Genomic DNA, 17,495 nt, shown 5'->3' with positions numbered 1-17,495 from the left:
CACGCAGGCAGCATACAGTACGCTCACGAGCCGCAGATGAACTACAGTTTCTGGGTCGTCAACAAAGGGGAAATACAATGCCCGCCTGCCTTTTCGCCGAAAAGAAATCCTAGTTTGGTCACGGCAGAGAATAATAGCTGAAGTTAGCTAGGCCAGCAATATATTTCGAGCTGCTGCCGCCTTCGTCTTCGCCTTTTGGAGGAGGAGGAGGAGGTGGTGGGGATGTTATGATTGCGCCAATTAAGGAGCCCGCCCCACAAGTTAATGATTGCTGTCCCGGAAACTATGTGAAGTGAGATCCAACATTCCTCCCGCCCGGTCTGCCCGCCCCGTGCTAGCTAGCTCCGCATCTTTAAAACCCTCGCTAGCTCTCCCCCACTTCTTTATCACTTCCATCTATCCCAGCTCTCCCTATAGCTCCATATATATCCCCAGTTCCACTTCCAGCTCCACACCCATACACGCGGTGGTCGATCATAGAGAAGCGAGAAGCTACAAGGGAGGAGAGATCAATGATGGAGAGGGCCGAGGACTTAGGGCTCAGCCTCAGCCTCAGCTCCTCGCTTGCCGCAGCTCCTCGCACTCACCATGTCGCCGCCATGCTGCTCCGATCTCCAGGTAAATGCACCAATAAGTTGCTATATGTAGCTTTGTGCTGGAGCAGTGGCTGCTCCGTTCAGCTCCAGCTAGGCACACTACTATCAAGCTAGTGTGTGAGCTAGCTGATGTACAAGAGCAGTCGTCAGTAACTAGCTAGCTAGTACTGTTCATGACATACTCTTGATCATCAGAGAAGAGGTTCCTGGAGATGCCGCTGCTACCGGCGAAGCGGAGCGAGGTCACGGCGGAGGATGGCCTGCGGGGCGGCAGCGACGAGGAGGACGGCGGCTGCGGCATCGACGGCTCCAGGAAGAAGCTCCGGCTGTCCAAGGACCAGGCGGCCGTGCTCGAGGACAGCTTCCGGGAGCACCCCACTCTCAACCCTGTGAGTAACCATCGTCCTCTCCGGCCGCGAGACTCATCGCTCCGGATGAACAGCTAGCGGTCCTCAATCATTTGTTAGCTGGTTCTCCATCTAAACGCAGCTGCTTAATATAATGGCGTGCAGCGGCAGAAGGCAGCCTTGGCGCAGCAGCTCGGCTTGCGGCCCCGGCAGGTGGAGGTGTGGTTCCAGAACAGACGCGCCAGGTACGTCGGCACATGCGATGCGATATATACCATACGTCGCCGCAGCTCTAATTCCCATCCCCCAGCCGGCCGGCCGGCCGGCCTGCGCCTGTTCTGATAATGATCTCTTCCCGGCCGCCCTCCCTCGTGTTCGTGTCGCGCAGGACGAAGCTGAAGCAGACGGAGTTGGACTGCGAGTTCCTGAAGCGCTGCTGCGAGACGCTGACCGAGGAGAACCGGCGGCTGCAGAAGGAGGTGCAGGAGCTCCGCGCGCTCAAGCTCGTCTCGCCGCACCTCTACATGCACATGTCCCCGCCCACCACCCTCACCATGTGCCCCTCCTGCGAGCGCGTCTCCTCCAGCGCCAGCTCCGCCGCCGCCGCGTCGACAGACCGCCGCGCCGCCGGCGCCGTCATCAGCACGGCCGCCGCCGAGGGCGCCGCCGTCTGCCACCGGCCGATCGCCGTCCGGGCGCAGCAGTCATGACGGCCGATCGACGAAAACTTAACGATCGGCCGTGGCGTCGAGCCACCGCCACCAGTAGCTTCTACTAGCATACTTCTACACTAGCTTACCTAGAGCTGTGCACCGTACGTGTAAGCCGACAGAACAGTCTGCGCATTTATTCGATCGTGCAAACTGTTTCCTCGCTCGTTGTTAATCTTCTTCTGTGTGTACCACTGCCTGGCCCAGCAGATTTGCTAGTCTTATTGATTAGTCGTCGAGTGGTTAGCTAGACAGCCATCTAGAACATGAACAGCGAGCAGATTATGCTGTTGAGGTGTGTATGTTCCCGGCCGGGAACTGGACCGGCGTACGTGTGTGTGCAGGGAAGAAAGCAAGGAATATCGAGCAGCTGGTCCTGTGAGAAAGCGGGGTGGCGAGCTGGATATGGTGGGATACGGGTGTAGGGAGGGTGAGGTGCAAGGGGATGGCACGGTGGTTTGCCCTGTCGACCTGCGTCCCCCCCGGCGGTGATGATGACTGCCGGCGATGGCGCGCGACCGGTCGCCGTCGTCCCCGGTCGGCTCAGCTCTCGCTTGCTGGACACCCGTCGTGCCCGTTAAGCCTGATTATTGATTTCGTTCTAGCTTAGTTATACTAGGCGTCGGCTCATCAGTCTGTGTCCTGATGAGAAAGCAAGCACGCACGCGGCTGGAATTAGACATCCGTGCATGGTTGGAAAATAAGCAACTAGTATTGGAATAATAGACGGTTGTTCCCTTGTGCGAATTGCAACTGCCCATTCTGGAGATTGAACAGGTAGCTGCCCCGGCCCGTCGGTGACGGATTTGGTCGGAGAGTCCTGGGAACCTAGGAACCGTATATATCCGGACACGCCATTCATAGACCGTAGCCCGAGCCGAGCATATGTACCCGTATCGAAATATCCAGACTGATGGATCGGCAGCACCTGTACCATGTACCAGCAGGTGGTCGTTACCAATTTGTTAATCTTGCGTCTCTCCCATCGGCACGATCAGGACGCGGCATGAAAATCGCAGGTAGGAACAAGTGTGTCTAGTCTAGGAAGACGAATCCGGCTGCCGGCAGGAGGAATATATAGCTGCTTCGTCCAGGTCGCGCATGGCACATTGACATCGATCATCCTTCCTTCCACAATAATGATCCCCATCAATCCATCATCTTCTACCACCGGATAGCAGTCTCCGTCGTCGTCTCTCCTGCCGGTTTGCTGCGCCTCCGCCGCTTTATTCGTCAAACCGTCAGCATTGCATCCAGAGGTACGTGCCCCAACTCGATCGGGAATGTGGGCAGAACCATTGTCGTAAGGAGGAGTAGGTAGTTAGGTTACGCCTAGTTTGTCCTCTCCAACGTGGCGATTTTTTTGCATTGGTTGCGCGCGGTCGCAGTCAGCTCCCACTGGATCGATCGGTCGATCGATCGAGCTTAGTTTGTGTGCCTGACCAAACGAACTCAGCAGGTAGCTAGGCTGCTAGCATATGAGCTTTTCAGGCTTGTGGTATATGCTACCTGGACAATGCAAAGCACCAAGGCCAGAGCGCCAGGTTTTTGGAGTGCTAGCTCACGCGGCCGCGCCCACCGTAACTTGTGGACCAAAAGCTGGGGCTTCTCTGAGCTCTCAACTCCATCCCATGACGCATGCTAAGTGTAGTATAGTTTTGGTCATTGCCGTGTGTTGCTACTCATTGGAGAGGCCCGGCTTTTACGAGATTGGCTAGCACAATGATTCGCGGGGGGGAGTGTCCTCACGTGGTTGGTCGCGGCACTGTCCCTGCACTGCTCTGCTGGAGCCCAGAGCGAAAAAATCGCCGAATGATCGGGAGTCAAAACTCTGTGCGCACCTGCAGGCTGCAGCAGGGGGCAGATAGAGTTCTGGACCGGGGCCAGTTTTGTGCAACTGTCGTCGTCGTGTTGAAATGCCTACTGTACTTTTCAGTAGGGTCGCATAAAAAGGAGGGCAATGGCGAACAGGTTTGTGAAGCGACGCCGAACAGTGTAGTATATATGGGCCAAAGGATAGTAGGCCCAAATCTAAAATTAATCCAGCATCGGCCTACGGCCCAGAACTCGAATGCGGCCCAGTATGTTTTCTGGGTGCTGCACTGTTCTGCAAGCCTCCTGCAGCTGCTGCTTCCACATAATTGCCTCTTCCCCTCTTGAGCCTTCTTCAGCCTCGGCTGCTCCAGTTTTCTCTTGCCATCAGGAAAGCAGGAGTAACACTCACGCGGGAAACGCAGAAAGTCCTCCCCGGGCTGGTAAAGAATAACCGCACTGCAGGAAGCCCAACCAAGGATCAGATAACCCTTGCAAAGGAAGCCTGATAAGTTGGCGTACGAGTTCCCAAAGAAGGATAATCAACAGCGACAAATTAGATAGCACATCTGCACGATATCCTATATCTCTCTAGGTTTAGCACATCTTCACTTCACAGGTTCAGATCCCTTCCCATGTTCATCCAAACATCAAAATCTTGTTCCACGGGCGCATAGATTGGACAATTGGACTAATAATAGGTAGATAGGTTTGTAAACTCTGAACTCAGTGTAATTGGTTTCAGATGACTGACGGAATACAAAGTTTAAGTGGGCTGCTGGTCTAATTGGTTCCTCCAAAAAAAATCTTTACATTGGAGTAAGATGGGTTCGTTTACATTCCTCAGGTGGTCCCAAAAAATTATATATCTAAGAAACTAGTACCAAACACTACCTAGTAGGTACCTCTGTTATAATTTGGTGGTAACCGAGGACCTTGAGTGGAGAATACAAATTTGTCTAACCAAATTAAAGAAAAAAATCGGCATGTCACCAGTACACAGGAAACCCGGGATCGACCTCTCGCGCCCACGACTCAAGGCCGCCGATCACGTCGCTGGCGTAAGGAAACCCGTTCTCCCGGAGGATGTGGACGGCCACCTGGGAGTCGTCGCCGCGCTGGCAGATGAAGTACAGGGGCCGGTGCCTGCCGCGCGACACGCCGGCCACCTCGCTCAGGGCGTCCCTGAGCCGGGGAAGCTTCTCCCTCAGCTCGTGCAGCGGGATGTTCACGGAGTTGGCTATGGAGGCGATCTGGAAGTGGTGCACCGGCCGCACATCCAGCAGCAGGTGAGGCCGGCCGCTGTCAAGCAGCCGCTTGTATTCTCTGCAGGTGATCTGGGCGTTACTTGGGAGCGGGTTCAGGCTTGGCGCCGGCTGCATGTAGGTTTTTGGATTTTCAATGTATAAAATTTATGTTCGATTGTTGCTTATACCTTTGAATAAAAGGGAACATAATAAACAAATTGCTATTTGAAAGAAAATGTGTACTATACCTTACTGGAATTTGAAGACTCTGCGAAGCTGTCATAGTCAAACATCATAAGATCGTCTTTAGTCAAATTAGGATGATCTCCACAAACCATGCAAGTTGACGACCTTTGATGGATCTTTTTAACCTGCAGAAAATAATGTAGAACAATGTATGAGCTTATCGTTTCAAAACAATGTATGAGCTTTATGGGTGAGACAATAGTTCTTATGAAAAATTTTATCTTGCAAGCATGTAATAAGCACGTTCCAAGTATTAGAGCATGATAAGATCGATCAATTAATTGTAGCGAAGCAACGCATTTATAGAATGGAGTGACATACAGTCTTAAAACGGGAGGACAGTGCATCAAAATGTATCATTCTTCCACGAAGGGGTTCACAGATACGAGTTGCGACCTTTATAGCTTCAAGAGCTTGTAGGCAGCCAATCACTCCTGGAACTGATCAATAAACGTAATTATTAGATCATGCACAAAAAATATGGAAATCAATAATACCATAGCTTTTTGTTTAGGGTAGTAATAAGATCTTAGAATGGGGTATTATAGAGAATTTTGTTACTTACCAACCCCAAGAATTCCATTATCTGAACCACTCTGGCATGCTGCTGGGTTTGGAAAAAGACACCGGTAACATGGACTTCCATTATGGTTATAAACCGTTAACTGTTGCATAAGTTTGAAAAGTGTCACTAAAATGAACATAGAGTTTCAAGGTGAAATGTAAGCCATATGCCACAACAAGAATTACCTGTCCTTCTAGACCAATTGTTGAACCAGATATGAGAGGCTGAAGAGTCATAGGTAGCAAAAAATCAGCACACAATCAATTAAAAAAATATTTTGACAAAAGATTAACATATCATTTTGATAGATAAAGATGCAATTGTTTAGCATTTTCTCAAATCAACAGAATACAAGGTATGGAATGCCAAATGATAAGGTATCAAATTTCCTTTATGTATATTGTTCCCAAAATATAAGGTTGACACAGCATATCCTTATGTTTTCGGAACAACATACTATTACCTTTTGGAGAAGGACACAGCAATCGTTAAGCATGTACCGACTAGCAGGGCTGTTTGTCGCATCAACTATTATGTCATATCTGTGATTATTTAGTGTTGAAAACAAGTACAATATGTACACAACGATAACCAAAGGGGAATGCATTAAATTCCTTTTTCACATTCTCAAGGATACTGCCTCACAACATCCAAAGCATTTTTGGACTTCAGTTTGAGATGATGCTCGAACACCTTGATAGAGGAATTAATCCTGATATGATACCAATAAAAAAGTATTTCAATTACTTGATTCCACATAAAAGGTTTAAAATATAGATACAGCGAACTATCAGAATAACAGTATATCTTACGCCCGGCAAGCAGACGCTGCTGATTTGACTTTTGGTTGCCCAACATACGCTTCTACGTGTATAATCTGAAAAGTAAAGGTAGTCAGGTGAAGGATATATCTAAGCAATTCTTTTTTTAGAAAAACACACATACATAAAGAACATAACAATTGTAGTAAAAGTTCATGTGCAAACAGCTGAGAACTCAAAACTTTCTGGGATGCAGTACATTATTAGCTATTGTTGTCTAAATGGTCATGTGGAAAAGTCCAAAATTACTTGAATATAACTGATTAAATTGAGAAACAGACACTACTTAATTATACAAATACAATGACACGACTCAGGCAATAAATTGTCCTTTTGACTTATTCTGATCAGTTGCAGGAAATTGGTAGCCATCTTGAGGTTGCACCTGAGGTAGCACATGACAAGGACAGCAGAAGACTGTCCTATGAGAGTATGAACGGATCATGTGAAGTATACCACAGTTTACAATATACCTGTCCATGGAGGTTGCTGAGTTCAACGTTTTCTCCATCAGCAATGCCTAAGGAACCTAAATAGATATATTCAGCAAACTGAGCCAAGTTTCTGAGCAAACTCACATCTACGTATGTAATTGAACTTTATTTGAAACAAATCTAGTAGCAAGACAGAATAACTTTAATTACCAACGCCACATGCAGCCAGATATAGGGCTACGGCCGAGCCCAACCCTCCTGCTCCGACCACAAGAACTGATGACCGGGAGAGCCTCCGTTGCCCTGCCATCCATTTTGTTCAGAAAAAAAAAACTCAAAACTTTGCTTTATGTGCAAAACAAGAATTGATCGTTCGACCAGTACCGAGCAAGCTAAGCAATTGATCATGCATGATAGCAGCTATACCAACCTTGCACGCCGAAGTCGGGGAGCAGGAGGTGGCGGCTGTACCGGCGGACCATGTCGGAGCTGAGGCCGCCCCCGGCGGCGGCTGCGTGCACGCCCATGGCGTCGAGCTTGGTGGACAGGCTGGGAGGGAGCGTGGTCGGCGCAGCGCCGCCGGCGCGGAGCTGGGACTCGAAGAAGCGGATGCGGCTGTCCAGCTCGTCCCTCTGGGCGCGCAGGCTCGCGATCTCGCGCATGATCGCCTCCGTCCTCCCGTCGCCGGCGCCCATTGTGCCGCACTCGCGGAGCGCTCCGTACGTCGCTAGCTGCTGAGCTCGCCTCCCCGGGTAATTAAGTGGGTAACGGGAACGCAAGTGGCAAGAGATGAGAGACTACTCGAGGTAGTTATAGAGCTCCCAGCCCCACCCTGCTGCAACGCCTCGTGAACAAGTCCTCTCTCAATAAGCGTCATCGTCGTTGTCGAGCTGAATGTTCTCCCGCGTTTGCTTGCCCTACTTCGATTAATTTACTTCGTCGCCAAGGCTTTTGCTACGCTATAGGAATAGGAGTACTAGTACGTATATTCAACGTCATCCACCACGTATCCCTGGCAGCGCAGAAACTGGGAAAGAACAGTAAAATGAATCTTCACCTGCCAAATCCAGAACGAGAAACTGCCAAACTGGACTCTACGTGTGTTGACTGCTTCTCATCAAGTAATAGTAATAAAGCGGCAAGGCCTACTGGTGACGGCGTTAGCCGAACGAGCCGCCGCCGGGTCATCAGCAGTTAGAACCTAGAAGAGTCAGATCCAGGAGGACTACCGGTTAGGTAGGTACGTAGGAATGTTGGCTGCTCTGCGATTTACGTCACTCCTGATATCCAGCGGCTTATTTCATTTCATTGTTGTTGGCATTGGGCCAGTATAGGTGGCTTGCGAGCTTTCAAACAGTTTTGTGATTACCTGCATCCTTTTAGTAGTGCATTAGCATGATCTCTAATATATGATTGATGTTGTACCCGCGATCTATAAAAATATCCGAAATAAATATTCATATACTATGGACTTACTATTTGTTTATAGTGAATCTAGTAAGTAATAATATCAATATCGTGTTACCAATTATTAAAAATATCATAAAATACACCAATATATGATTTTTACTAACAATTTATGGTATTGTTAATATGGAAAATACTAACTTAAGGAGTTAAGGTGTTCATGAATGATGTGCTTCACCGTGTATATATAACATGTAAGCAGGAAGCGATGAGCGAGAAATGCCAATTTATAAGTTAAACTCAAAGCTCAAACTAAGGATTTATTTAAACACATGCAACCACATACAAAGTGCGATGCAAAGTGAAAAAGAAACTATGAATATGGACAAAGAAGGTACAAGTCATTGCTTTCTAAAATCTATCACAACTGGGAACATACTAACATGAGAACTACTACGTACACTATAATATATGAGTTTATTTGTAATGCTCGTATCTCTTGGTTGTTTACAGTGTGAGTAGTCGCTTAAGTGTGAGGCCGAGAAGGCTGGGTAGGCTCTACGTGCCCTATTGTCTTAGTGTGAGCTTGGCTCCGCTGTTGTTCTAAAAACGTTATATTTTCCTTCTTAATATAAAGTTGCGTATTCGAGAAAAAAAATGCTCGTATCTCTTAAAATTACTGGCATGTGCGGCGGGTTCCCGACGGTACCATCATTGCCTACTAAAGCAAATGTGTCGTTGTTAACCCTAATAACTTGGTGGTTGCCCGCTATCCCCTCCAATTAACTAACTTGGTAGCTGCCCGCTACTCCAGTAAACCTGGTCTTGATTCTTGAAGATTTAGCCTGACCGTGTCATTATATTCAGGTCAAAACAGCATCGTCGCTATCGACTGGTACGTGGAAGAAACAGGTGTTTATTATGGATGAACCCGCACCAGCCTATCCGCAGAACATGGAAACTCGCGTTTCATATAATACCGCTGACTTGTTGACTAAGTTCACGTATAAGCTCCTGCGAGATGCTGTTCGAGCCGTCCTGCAGAGGTGGTTACCGGTGCAGTGATGTGTGAGACGACGATCGGGCCGCTTCAACGGTCAAGGTCCGGAGGACAGACAACTCGGGGGTTAGGTGCCTGCTCCGCGATAGCAGTGTGATTGCGCAACGTGTCCGTTGACGCGCGACCAACAAGAAGATGGCGCGTGCGCGATCCGCCCGTTTCTTCGGCGGCGGCGCCCCGGCGGAACGGCGCCGCCGGGTGCAGTGCTGCGGCGGGCGGGAGGCCGGTAGGGAGCTATAGCACATGTTGTGGCGCCGGTCCTCTCCCGGCGCGTGCGGCTCAAACTTCTCGCGCGTGCTCTCAAAGCCCCAGCTCCCGATTGGAATCTACTAGATGCTTGTCGTGGCTGATTGCGCGTGAAAGTTTCAGCGATTCGGTAAGGGATCCATAGCTATCGTGGTGGTCTGGTGGATAAATACAGCGACGAACGTTCTCGTTCAATGCTCAAAACCTTTGCCTCGCAGGGAAAGAAGAGGATACCAGGCCTATAGATGGTCAAGCGGGCCGCCCAGCCCAGCACGGCACGAGCCCGTCTTGGCACGGCCCGGTCCGACCTGGGTACGTTAACGGGCCGTGCCGGGCCGCCCGACGTGCTGCTCCAATAGCCCAGGCACGGCCTGAGGGCAGGTTAATCGTGCTGGGCTGGGCTAGAGAGCACGACGGGCCGTGTCCGGACTAGCACTGCGAGCCAGGGTGGCGGCCCAGGCATGGCCCGATCAATCGGGCCGTGCCGACCCGGGCACTATGGCAACCATGCCAGGCTGTGCCTGGGCCGTGCTTTTCCAGGCCGTGTTTTGGGCCGCCCATTTGGTCCGGCCCATTTGTCCAAGCCCAGTACTAAAAACAGAAAGTTAAGCTGCTATTTTGGCCCATGCGCAGTGGTCGTTAAAGAAAATTGTGGGCCAGTCCAGCGCCGTTGATGGATTACATGACAAATCTCCCCAGTCCAGAATTCGCATCGCTTTTATCTCCTCCTGATCTTCTCTACTGCAAAGCATTCAGCTGGAGTCAATGGTTAATGGAATCGTTTTTTTTTTGCATCTAAAAAGTACAGTACTAGGTTTTTCTTCTCTCGGTGCCGGGAGAAACTGGAATGAAGTGGAATATTACTGCCCGCTTGATTACTCCAGTAATTTAAGCAGCAGAAGGAAACGCATAGAATCTCTGACTCTTTCCCGGGGCGGTAAAGCATAGCTGCCCAACTAAGCAAAGGATAACCCACCGATGCGCGGAAAAGCCTTATATGATGGAGCTACCTTTCCGCTCCTGAAATCTACACACCTCTTCAGAAAGCTGGCGTTCGCATCTTAGATGACACGAAGGCGAATCGCAGTCGCATCCAAAGAGCGAATCAGATCACGTCGACCGTTGGGATTTGCTGATCTGGGAGCTTAGTCTTCAAATTCAGCACGACCGTACAGTGCTACAGTACATCCAAGAATATTCTGAGCTAGAAGGTAGCAGCAGCGAAGAAAGCTGTCAAAATAAAGGTTCAACTCGCGCGTATGATCACCACAGCTTTTGTGATTCTGGAGCTCGCCGGAAGTGAAACTAGCTGTTGAGCCAACGCCTCAATGGGTCCGATGAAGTGGATGAGGTTCTTCCCCGTCTCGGCACATCGAACCCCGGCATGGTCGGCCGTTCCTAGAAGCGTCTACGGGATGAGACCGTCAGAATTCTCCAAACATTACAATCCGCCTGGCTGGTGAGCCATGCATGGCCCATCACCTGACCTTGCCGAAGCTATTCCTCATGCCGTGTGTGCTCCGGCAGTGACCATGCATGCTTGCACACCGGCCGGCTCCACCATCTTGGGTGGCTAAGCAGCTAGAGCGGCAGAGCTTGAGACCACAACTCCACAAGGCACATGCAGTTCTAGATGTTACTATGCCAGGTCCTTTTCCTCGAATTGATCTTGCCTTTTTCATCTAGCACGTTCCGGCGGTTTCGTCGACAGTTAATTTTCTCCCCGGAGAGCTAGCGAGAGTTTTGCTATCGCCAGATTTAAAATGACAGCGGCCGGCCTCCCTCGCTCTTCGTTCTGATCCGCGATCAAATTCTTTCCCTCCCTCCCGTTGCTTGCGTCCCGACCAAGTCTTGTGTGGCTTCCTCTCCCCGCCCGAAAGCCAAGGATCAGTCGTCCAAGCTTTCCACCTCGAGGAGCAGCCGGTCGTGCCCGTGAACAAACACAGCCTCGGCAAAAACGAAAGAGACGCGCGCGCGCTAACAGCAACCTTGCCCTCGCGTCCGCGGTAATGGCGGAGGCGGCCGGCGCGGCCACGGAGCTGCAGCAGCCTGCAGCTGGAGTAGCTGCGACGGCGACCGGCGATGTCGTCTCCGCGAGGCTGCAGCAGGTGCTGGCGCTGCTGTTCCCGTCCAACCTGGCCGCGAAGGCGGCGCTGTTCGCGCTCGTGGTGGCGCTGCTGCCGCTGCTGCCGACGAGCCAGGCGCCCAGGATCTGGGAGCTGCCGCACCTGCTCCTGCTCGGCATCATCATCTCCTACGGCGTCTTCGGCCAGAAGAACGCCGACGCCGAGGTGGCCGCTGCCGCCGACACCAAGCCCGTCGACGACGAGGCGTCGGTGGAGGCCTACGTATCGCAGATGATGCAGGGCTCGCCGCTGGTATTCGAGCACAACGACCGCGACCGCGACGGCGATGATGGCGGTGGAGCCAGCAAGGTCGGCGTCCAGGCGTGGAGCTCTCAGTACATCCCAGACGACCCGCTCGTGATCGTTGCCGACACCAACGATGGCGATGGCAACTTAGGCGAGAAGCCGCTCCTCCTGCCGATGAGGAAGCTGAAGCCGGCGGCCGAGGACTCGGCGGCACTGACAGATGATATCAGCGACGGCATTGAGGATGAGGAGGAAGAAGAAGAGATCCTTGCCCCAAAGGCAGGATACGACGGCGTCAGCGAGCGCGCCATCCCTTCGCCGTCCTCCGTCCTCGACGCGGACCTGATCCTCTCGCCGTCCTCGCCGCCTCTGCTCCCGCCTCCCCCTCCACCCCCGCTGCCGCCGTTCCTCGGCCGCGGACGCCGCAGCCTCAGGAACGCCAAGGCGAGGAGCTTCAACGAATTCGGAGCGATCGGCAACCAGAGCACGAACGAGAGGCTGGGCCTGCACGGCGTCGACGGCAAACAGTTCCGGTCCAAATCGGCGGTCCAGGCGACGAGGAACGCCTTCGCCGGCTACGACCCAGTGGTACCAATCGGCGACGACGACGATGACGCCGTCGATGCAGAGTTAGATGAGGCGGTCGCGGCGTCAGAAAGTTCGTTCAGCAGCGACGTGGTTACCGACGGCGATGAGGATGAGAAGGTCGTGGATGAAGAGGACGGCAGCTCGTGCGACGAGGAGCTCTTCGAGCTGGCGACGAAGCCGGGGGCGGAGGTCGAGGAGGAGGTGGAGGACGAGGTGGACAGGAAAGCTGACGAGTTCATAGCCAAGTTCAGGGAGCAGATCAGGATGCAGAGGGTCGAGCCGGGCACCAGGAGGTGAGCAGACAGGTTCGACGGTCTGCTTGCAAGCTCGTGGCGAGGCTGGCCGTGCAGTTCCTCGTGTACGACGACGTTTTTTCTCTCTCTCTTGTTTCTTGTTTCCTTTTGGGTGTAATTACGACCTGAGCCGCGGTGCAAATTAACAAAGTGAGAGCCGGGGATTATGGTTATCGCATTAGGATTATTATCGTTATGCGGTTGTGACTTTGACTTCCTGCGCTGACTGAAGTATGAACATGCCCGTTCATTCTGCAGTTGGTAGAACTTTCGTTTCCCAGAGGACCAGAGAGAGCTGCTGCTTCCACGGAACGAGGTAAAAGACGGCCTTCAAAGGCTGCCTGAATTTGGCGGCCCAGACCATGGGAGCCAACAACATAAACGGAAATGCTTGGCCCAGTCTGCACCCGGCCCAAGCATACTTCTGAGCCTCCGAGCCGGCCCATACCACAGCACCACACCCCGCCGGCCGGCCGGCCCACGGAGTTCGTTCGGCTCTCGGCTTCTCTCCCACGCTTATTGCGTGCGCGACGCCTCGCCCGGCACGGCGGGAACCGCGCACGCTGTTGCGTGCGGGTCATGCGGGTTCTTCCTTCTTCCCTTCCCTCCCCGAGTCCGCTCCCGCCTCCCAGTAGCCGCGGCCGAAAGGAAAAGCCGCCGCCGCCGCCGCCGCCGCCGCCGTAGACTGCGTCGGCGCCAGCGTGCCATACATGGATCAGTGTTGCCGTTATGCCGTACACATCGGCGAAATACGTACGTACGTACGTATACGTCTGCTGCCCGTCGGTCCACTCGTTAGGTACGGAGGAGTATACATGGTTTCTTTTCTACAAAAAAAGAGAGAAAATTAAGCGAGTGTAGAAAACAAGGGCCGGTCTTGGGTCTACGTACAGCGATGTCAGAGCAGCAGCAGAACACATTTCTTTTCATTTTCTGTCGAAAAAGAGGGAGTTCATTCGGTTTTGTTTTCAAGGGCATATGTTCGCGCTTTATTTAGCAAAAACTAAAGAGCGGCGTGTAAAGTCGATGCCAGCTCCAATCACACGCCGCGAGGCCCATACTCATCGTCAGAACCAGCCATTCCCACGATTCAGATGTAGCATTCTCCTTTCCATGCTTGGGGATCATGAAACAGTAAAATGCATTCCGAATTTCACTTTTCAACTTTTCAACGACATTTCATGTTCTTTCTCACGAATTCCAAATCAATCCAACTCACAAGTGGCTTGCTTCAAGTCCAAGCTACAGAAGCTCAAGCTAGCCAGACCAGCCCCAAGAGAACTTAGCAGGGCATGAAAAAGCATCAATCCTGAGCTCCTCACCCCAGACACCCCCACCACAATCTCACCTTTCACACACAACTTTCCTCCCTCGCCAGAGAAAAAAAGAGAGAGAAATTTCCTCCCGGAACGAAACGAATCTGAAGCTAGCCTGCCGCTGCCTGTCCGGAGCAGGCTCTCCTCCATCCCAACGGCAAGAATAGCAGAGGCTGCGCAAAGCAGGAGCAGAGCAGCCCCCAAACAAGCAAACCTCCTCCTCTCTCTCTCTCTCTCTCTCGGAGGTCTCTCCCAAACTCCAAACCCTACCACCGCGCCCCCATTCCCCCCACCGGCCACCCCCATTGCCCCCCCCAGCAACCAAGCGCGCCGCTCCCTGCTTCCTCCGATCTGCAGCAATGCGCAAGGCAGTCATCAACGCCGTACTCTTCCCGGCCCTCGCCGTGGTCCTCGCCCTCGCCGTCTTCTACTTCGTCCGCCGCCGGCGCCGGCGCCGCGGGGGCCGCTCGGTGCTGCCGTCCCACGGCGGCGGCGGCGGCGCGAGGGCGGACCGGCTCCAGGCGCCCGGTGGCTCCGGCGGGTACGTCGCCGGCGGGGAGGAGGCGCTCGTGCGGTTCCCCGGCGGCGAGGCGCTCACGGTGGCCGCGATCCTCGAGGCGCCCGGGGAGGTCGTCGCCAAGTCGGCGCACAGCACGCTGTACCGCGCCGGGCTCAGCGCCGGGGAGGCCGTCGCGCTGCTCCGGTTCGTGCGCCCCGCCTGCGCCGCGGGGGCCGAGGAGGCCGCCGCGGCCGCGCGGGTGCTCGGCGCCGCGCGCCACCCGAACCTCGTGCCGATCCGCGCGCTCTACGTCGGCCCGCGCGGGGAGAAGCTGCTTGTGCACCCCTTCTACGCCGCCGGCTCGCTCCGCCGCTTCCTGCAAGGTCGGTGTCCGTTTCCCTCCACGTCGTTTGCTTTCGACCCAAGCCAGCTCCGAGTAAGGGTAATCATGCGAAATGATTCCTTGATTGCTGACTGGAGTGTTGGCGTTCCATTGCTTGGATTTGCTGCGGAATTTGAAATTCGCCTCAGATTTAGATGATTAGTTGCTTTTGTCATCCGACTCCTGCGGTAAAAGCTTCACAGGCAATGATGCTTCACGGATTATGTAGATTGCTGTGGAGTGGGTACTCTGTTACAGCCTTGCAGGGTGGTTTTTGTTACTTTTAGCCATGTGTCTTCACTGTTACGCTTTGTGCTCTTGTCGTCAACTACACAAAGGGACGGTTCATAAAGCACTTGGTAAAATTTTCCTGGTTGGTTGTTAGCTCCAACACTTCACAGAGCATCTTCTTCTTGTTGCGTAAGATCGTGGGTTTACATGTGCCAACCTCACTTCATTTCAATTTTCAATGGTATAACACTTTCAAGCTTTTTAATGGTTGCTTAAAATGGGTGATGCAAGTCCTCTATCAAATCAAGGCTTTGGAGGAAAGTGGTATCTTTTCTAGGCATAATAAATGTTTCTTTTATTATCAGAGTGAGAAATGCTTTTCTTTTTTTAAAGTGTTTTCATTACTTACTTCCGGGCATTATGTTGGTGGAGTGCTGGCACTTCTGAACTGTTTGTGTTTTCCTGCATCTGTCACATCTCGTTTTCAGGGAGTTGTTGGATCACATTCTCTGGTTAAATATATAGTATATCGTTGAGCCATCAATTAGTCACGTAGAGAAAGACTCGCATAATAGGTCTTATTGCTTGCATGCACAAAACAACTTTCAGTTCTATCGCAATGAACTTTGGGCCATTTGCATTTCGTAACATCAAGGTCTTGAAGAGGACAGTTTTTGGTTATAAAGGAATTTCACCCATTACTAGTGTCAATCAATAACTAGCTAGTCTCTGTCAATTCTTCACTTTTCACTGTTTTTCTCGTTTGCAAGTTCTCATCTTTATCTGTTCTTCTGACCTGCAGAGGGAATCAATGATTCACAGAGATGGGAGATAATTTGCAAGTTGTCTATCGGCATTGTCAAAGGACTGGACCACCTTCACACAGCATCGCAGAAACCAATCATTCACGGCAACCTCAAAACAAATAACATTATGCTTGACGCCGATTTCCAGCCCAGGATATCAGACTTTGGCCTCTACCTCCTCCTCAATCCTGCTGCTGCACAAGAGATGCTTGAGACATCTGCAATACAGGGGTACAAGGCTCCAGAGCTGATCAAGATGAGGGATGCCACAAGGGAGAGCGATATCTACAGCTTGGGAGTGATTATGCTCGAGATGCTTGCTCAAAAGGAGATCGTAAATGATAAACTGCCTAATGCCCGCGACATCCATTTGCCAGCATCTTTCAAGGATCTTGTTCTCGAGAGGAAGATATCCGAAGCTTTCAGTTCCGAACTGATCAGACAAAGCAAGAATTCTGGGAAGGAGGAGAATCTAAATGCCTACTTCGAATTGGCAACAGCTTGCTGTAACCCTTCACCGTCGTTGAGACCGGATACAAAGAAAATACTCAAAAGGCTTGAAGATATAGCAAGATAATAGGTGGGTTTGCGAGGTGTGGCTCCAATGCTATTTAGAAAGTGTGGTGTTATAGCTGCAGAATAGCTTGGTTGTCTCTTGTATTGTCTGCTACTTCTTGCATACAACAGAGTTTGTATTGGGGCATTTGGAGAATGATGGTAACCTAAGCTAGGAGCAACAAGCATGTATAGCAGAGTATACTTTCCACGCCACTACATAGGAACTCATCAGAGCATAGAATGTTGGTGCTTTCCACGTGGAAAATTACTATAATATTTCCTTAACTGCATGTCTGCATTTGTCTTTCTTGAAGATTTTGTTAATTGCATGCCTTGCCTGAAACTGAAAGTGACAGGACGTGATTTCAGTTTACATGCATCAGACAGTATATGCTGATAGCTGCTGAACTGGTGATGGATTTTTGTCCAAAGGCATGACCAAGGAACAGGCTATGACCAAGGAACAGGCTATGTACTCTACTACTATTGCAAGTTAGTGACAGCAATGATGCATGCTCTCGTACTATACCCAACTGAAGAGGCAAGAGGACGATTGGTCAAAAGATGCCCAGGCCTCTACGCCTCGGTTTTGTTGGTCCTTTGGTTCCTCGTCATCAACAATCCTTCATCTTTCCACAAGAAACATGAGTGAGCAATGAAGTACGTCGGCTCTTTTGGAGGCAGCGCCTGGTGACATCCTGTCAAGGTCTCTTTACTGTTGGCCTCGAAGCTTCATAGCTTTGCGGTCCCAGGCATGTCGACATCACTAGCGCGGCTACATGCAACGTTAAATTTAACCCTATCTTTAAAAGTTGCTTAAGCATTCGATTTTTTTAGTTGGGAAGATGCACAAGAATGCACAGTTTTTTCATCACTAATATAATTTCGAGAACGTTTTCGCTGCACCATTGCAAAAGGTTTTGGAGAATCTGCGCCACCGGTTTGTTATTGCATTTTCG

The 17,495-nt window shown here is 51.4% G+C and overlaps 4 protein-coding genes across 5 annotated transcripts; 3 read left to right on the top strand and 1 right to left on the bottom strand.

Annotated features, from left to right (window-relative positions):
• Positions 1 to 289: 289 nt before the first annotated feature.
• Positions 290 to 1,799, top strand: LOC112900019 (homeobox-leucine zipper protein HOX17-like). The gene is made up of 4 exons (XM_025968717.1): positions 290 to 618; positions 792 to 985; positions 1,109 to 1,188; positions 1,332 to 1,799. Exons 1-4 carry the CDS (start codon positions 513 to 515, stop codon positions 1,651 to 1,653), a joined length of 702 nt encoding a protein of 233 aa, XP_025824502.1. The 5' UTR covers positions 290 to 512; the 3' UTR covers positions 1,654 to 1,799.
• Positions 1,800 to 4,156: 2,357 nt separating this feature from the next.
• On the bottom strand, positions 4,157 to 7,543 carry LOC112900018 (adenylyltransferase and sulfurtransferase MOCS3-like). Of its 2 annotated transcripts, none has more exons than XM_025968715.1 (11): positions 7,209 to 7,543; positions 6,989 to 7,081; positions 6,818 to 6,873; positions 6,336 to 6,400; positions 6,161 to 6,235; positions 5,987 to 6,065; positions 5,709 to 5,747; positions 5,524 to 5,623; positions 5,280 to 5,398; positions 4,961 to 5,083; positions 4,157 to 4,841 (listed from the first exon to the last, which is right to left on the bottom strand). In XM_025968715.1, exons 1-11 carry the CDS (start codon positions 7,471 to 7,473, stop codon positions 4,455 to 4,457), a joined length of 1,401 nt encoding a protein of 466 aa, XP_025824500.1. In that variant the 5' UTR covers positions 7,474 to 7,543; the 3' UTR covers positions 4,157 to 4,454. The 2 variants fall into 2 exon arrangements, with proteins under 2 accessions (XP_025824500.1, XP_025824501.1); XM_025968716.1 differs by having other exon boundaries at positions 4,633 to 4,791.
• A 3,703-nt stretch (positions 7,544 to 11,246) lies between these two features.
• On the top strand, positions 11,247 to 12,902 carry LOC112901136. Its single transcript, XM_025969979.1, has one exon. It carries the CDS (start codon positions 11,501 to 11,503, stop codon positions 12,746 to 12,748), a length of 1,248 nt encoding a protein of 415 aa, XP_025825764.1. The 5' UTR covers positions 11,247 to 11,500; the 3' UTR covers positions 12,749 to 12,902.
• A 1,039-nt stretch (positions 12,903 to 13,941) lies between these two features.
• On the top strand, positions 13,942 to 16,772 carry LOC112899031 (putative kinase-like protein TMKL1). The gene is made up of 2 exons (XM_025967361.1): positions 13,942 to 14,942; positions 15,975 to 16,772. The coding sequence occupies exons 1-2, from the start codon at positions 14,420 to 14,422 to the stop codon at positions 16,553 to 16,555; spliced, it is 1,104 nt and encodes a 367-aa protein (XP_025823146.1). The 5' UTR covers positions 13,942 to 14,419; the 3' UTR covers positions 16,556 to 16,772.
• Positions 16,773 to 17,495: the final 723 nt, after the last annotated feature.

This window comes from Panicum hallii, chromosome 7 (assembly GCF_002211085.1).
Source record: "Panicum hallii strain FIL2 chromosome 7, PHallii_v3.1, whole genome shotgun sequence".
NCBI lineage: Eukaryota > Viridiplantae > Streptophyta > Magnoliopsida > Poales > Poaceae > Panicum > Panicum hallii.
This window is presented reverse-complemented; position numbering and strand designations above follow the sequence as displayed.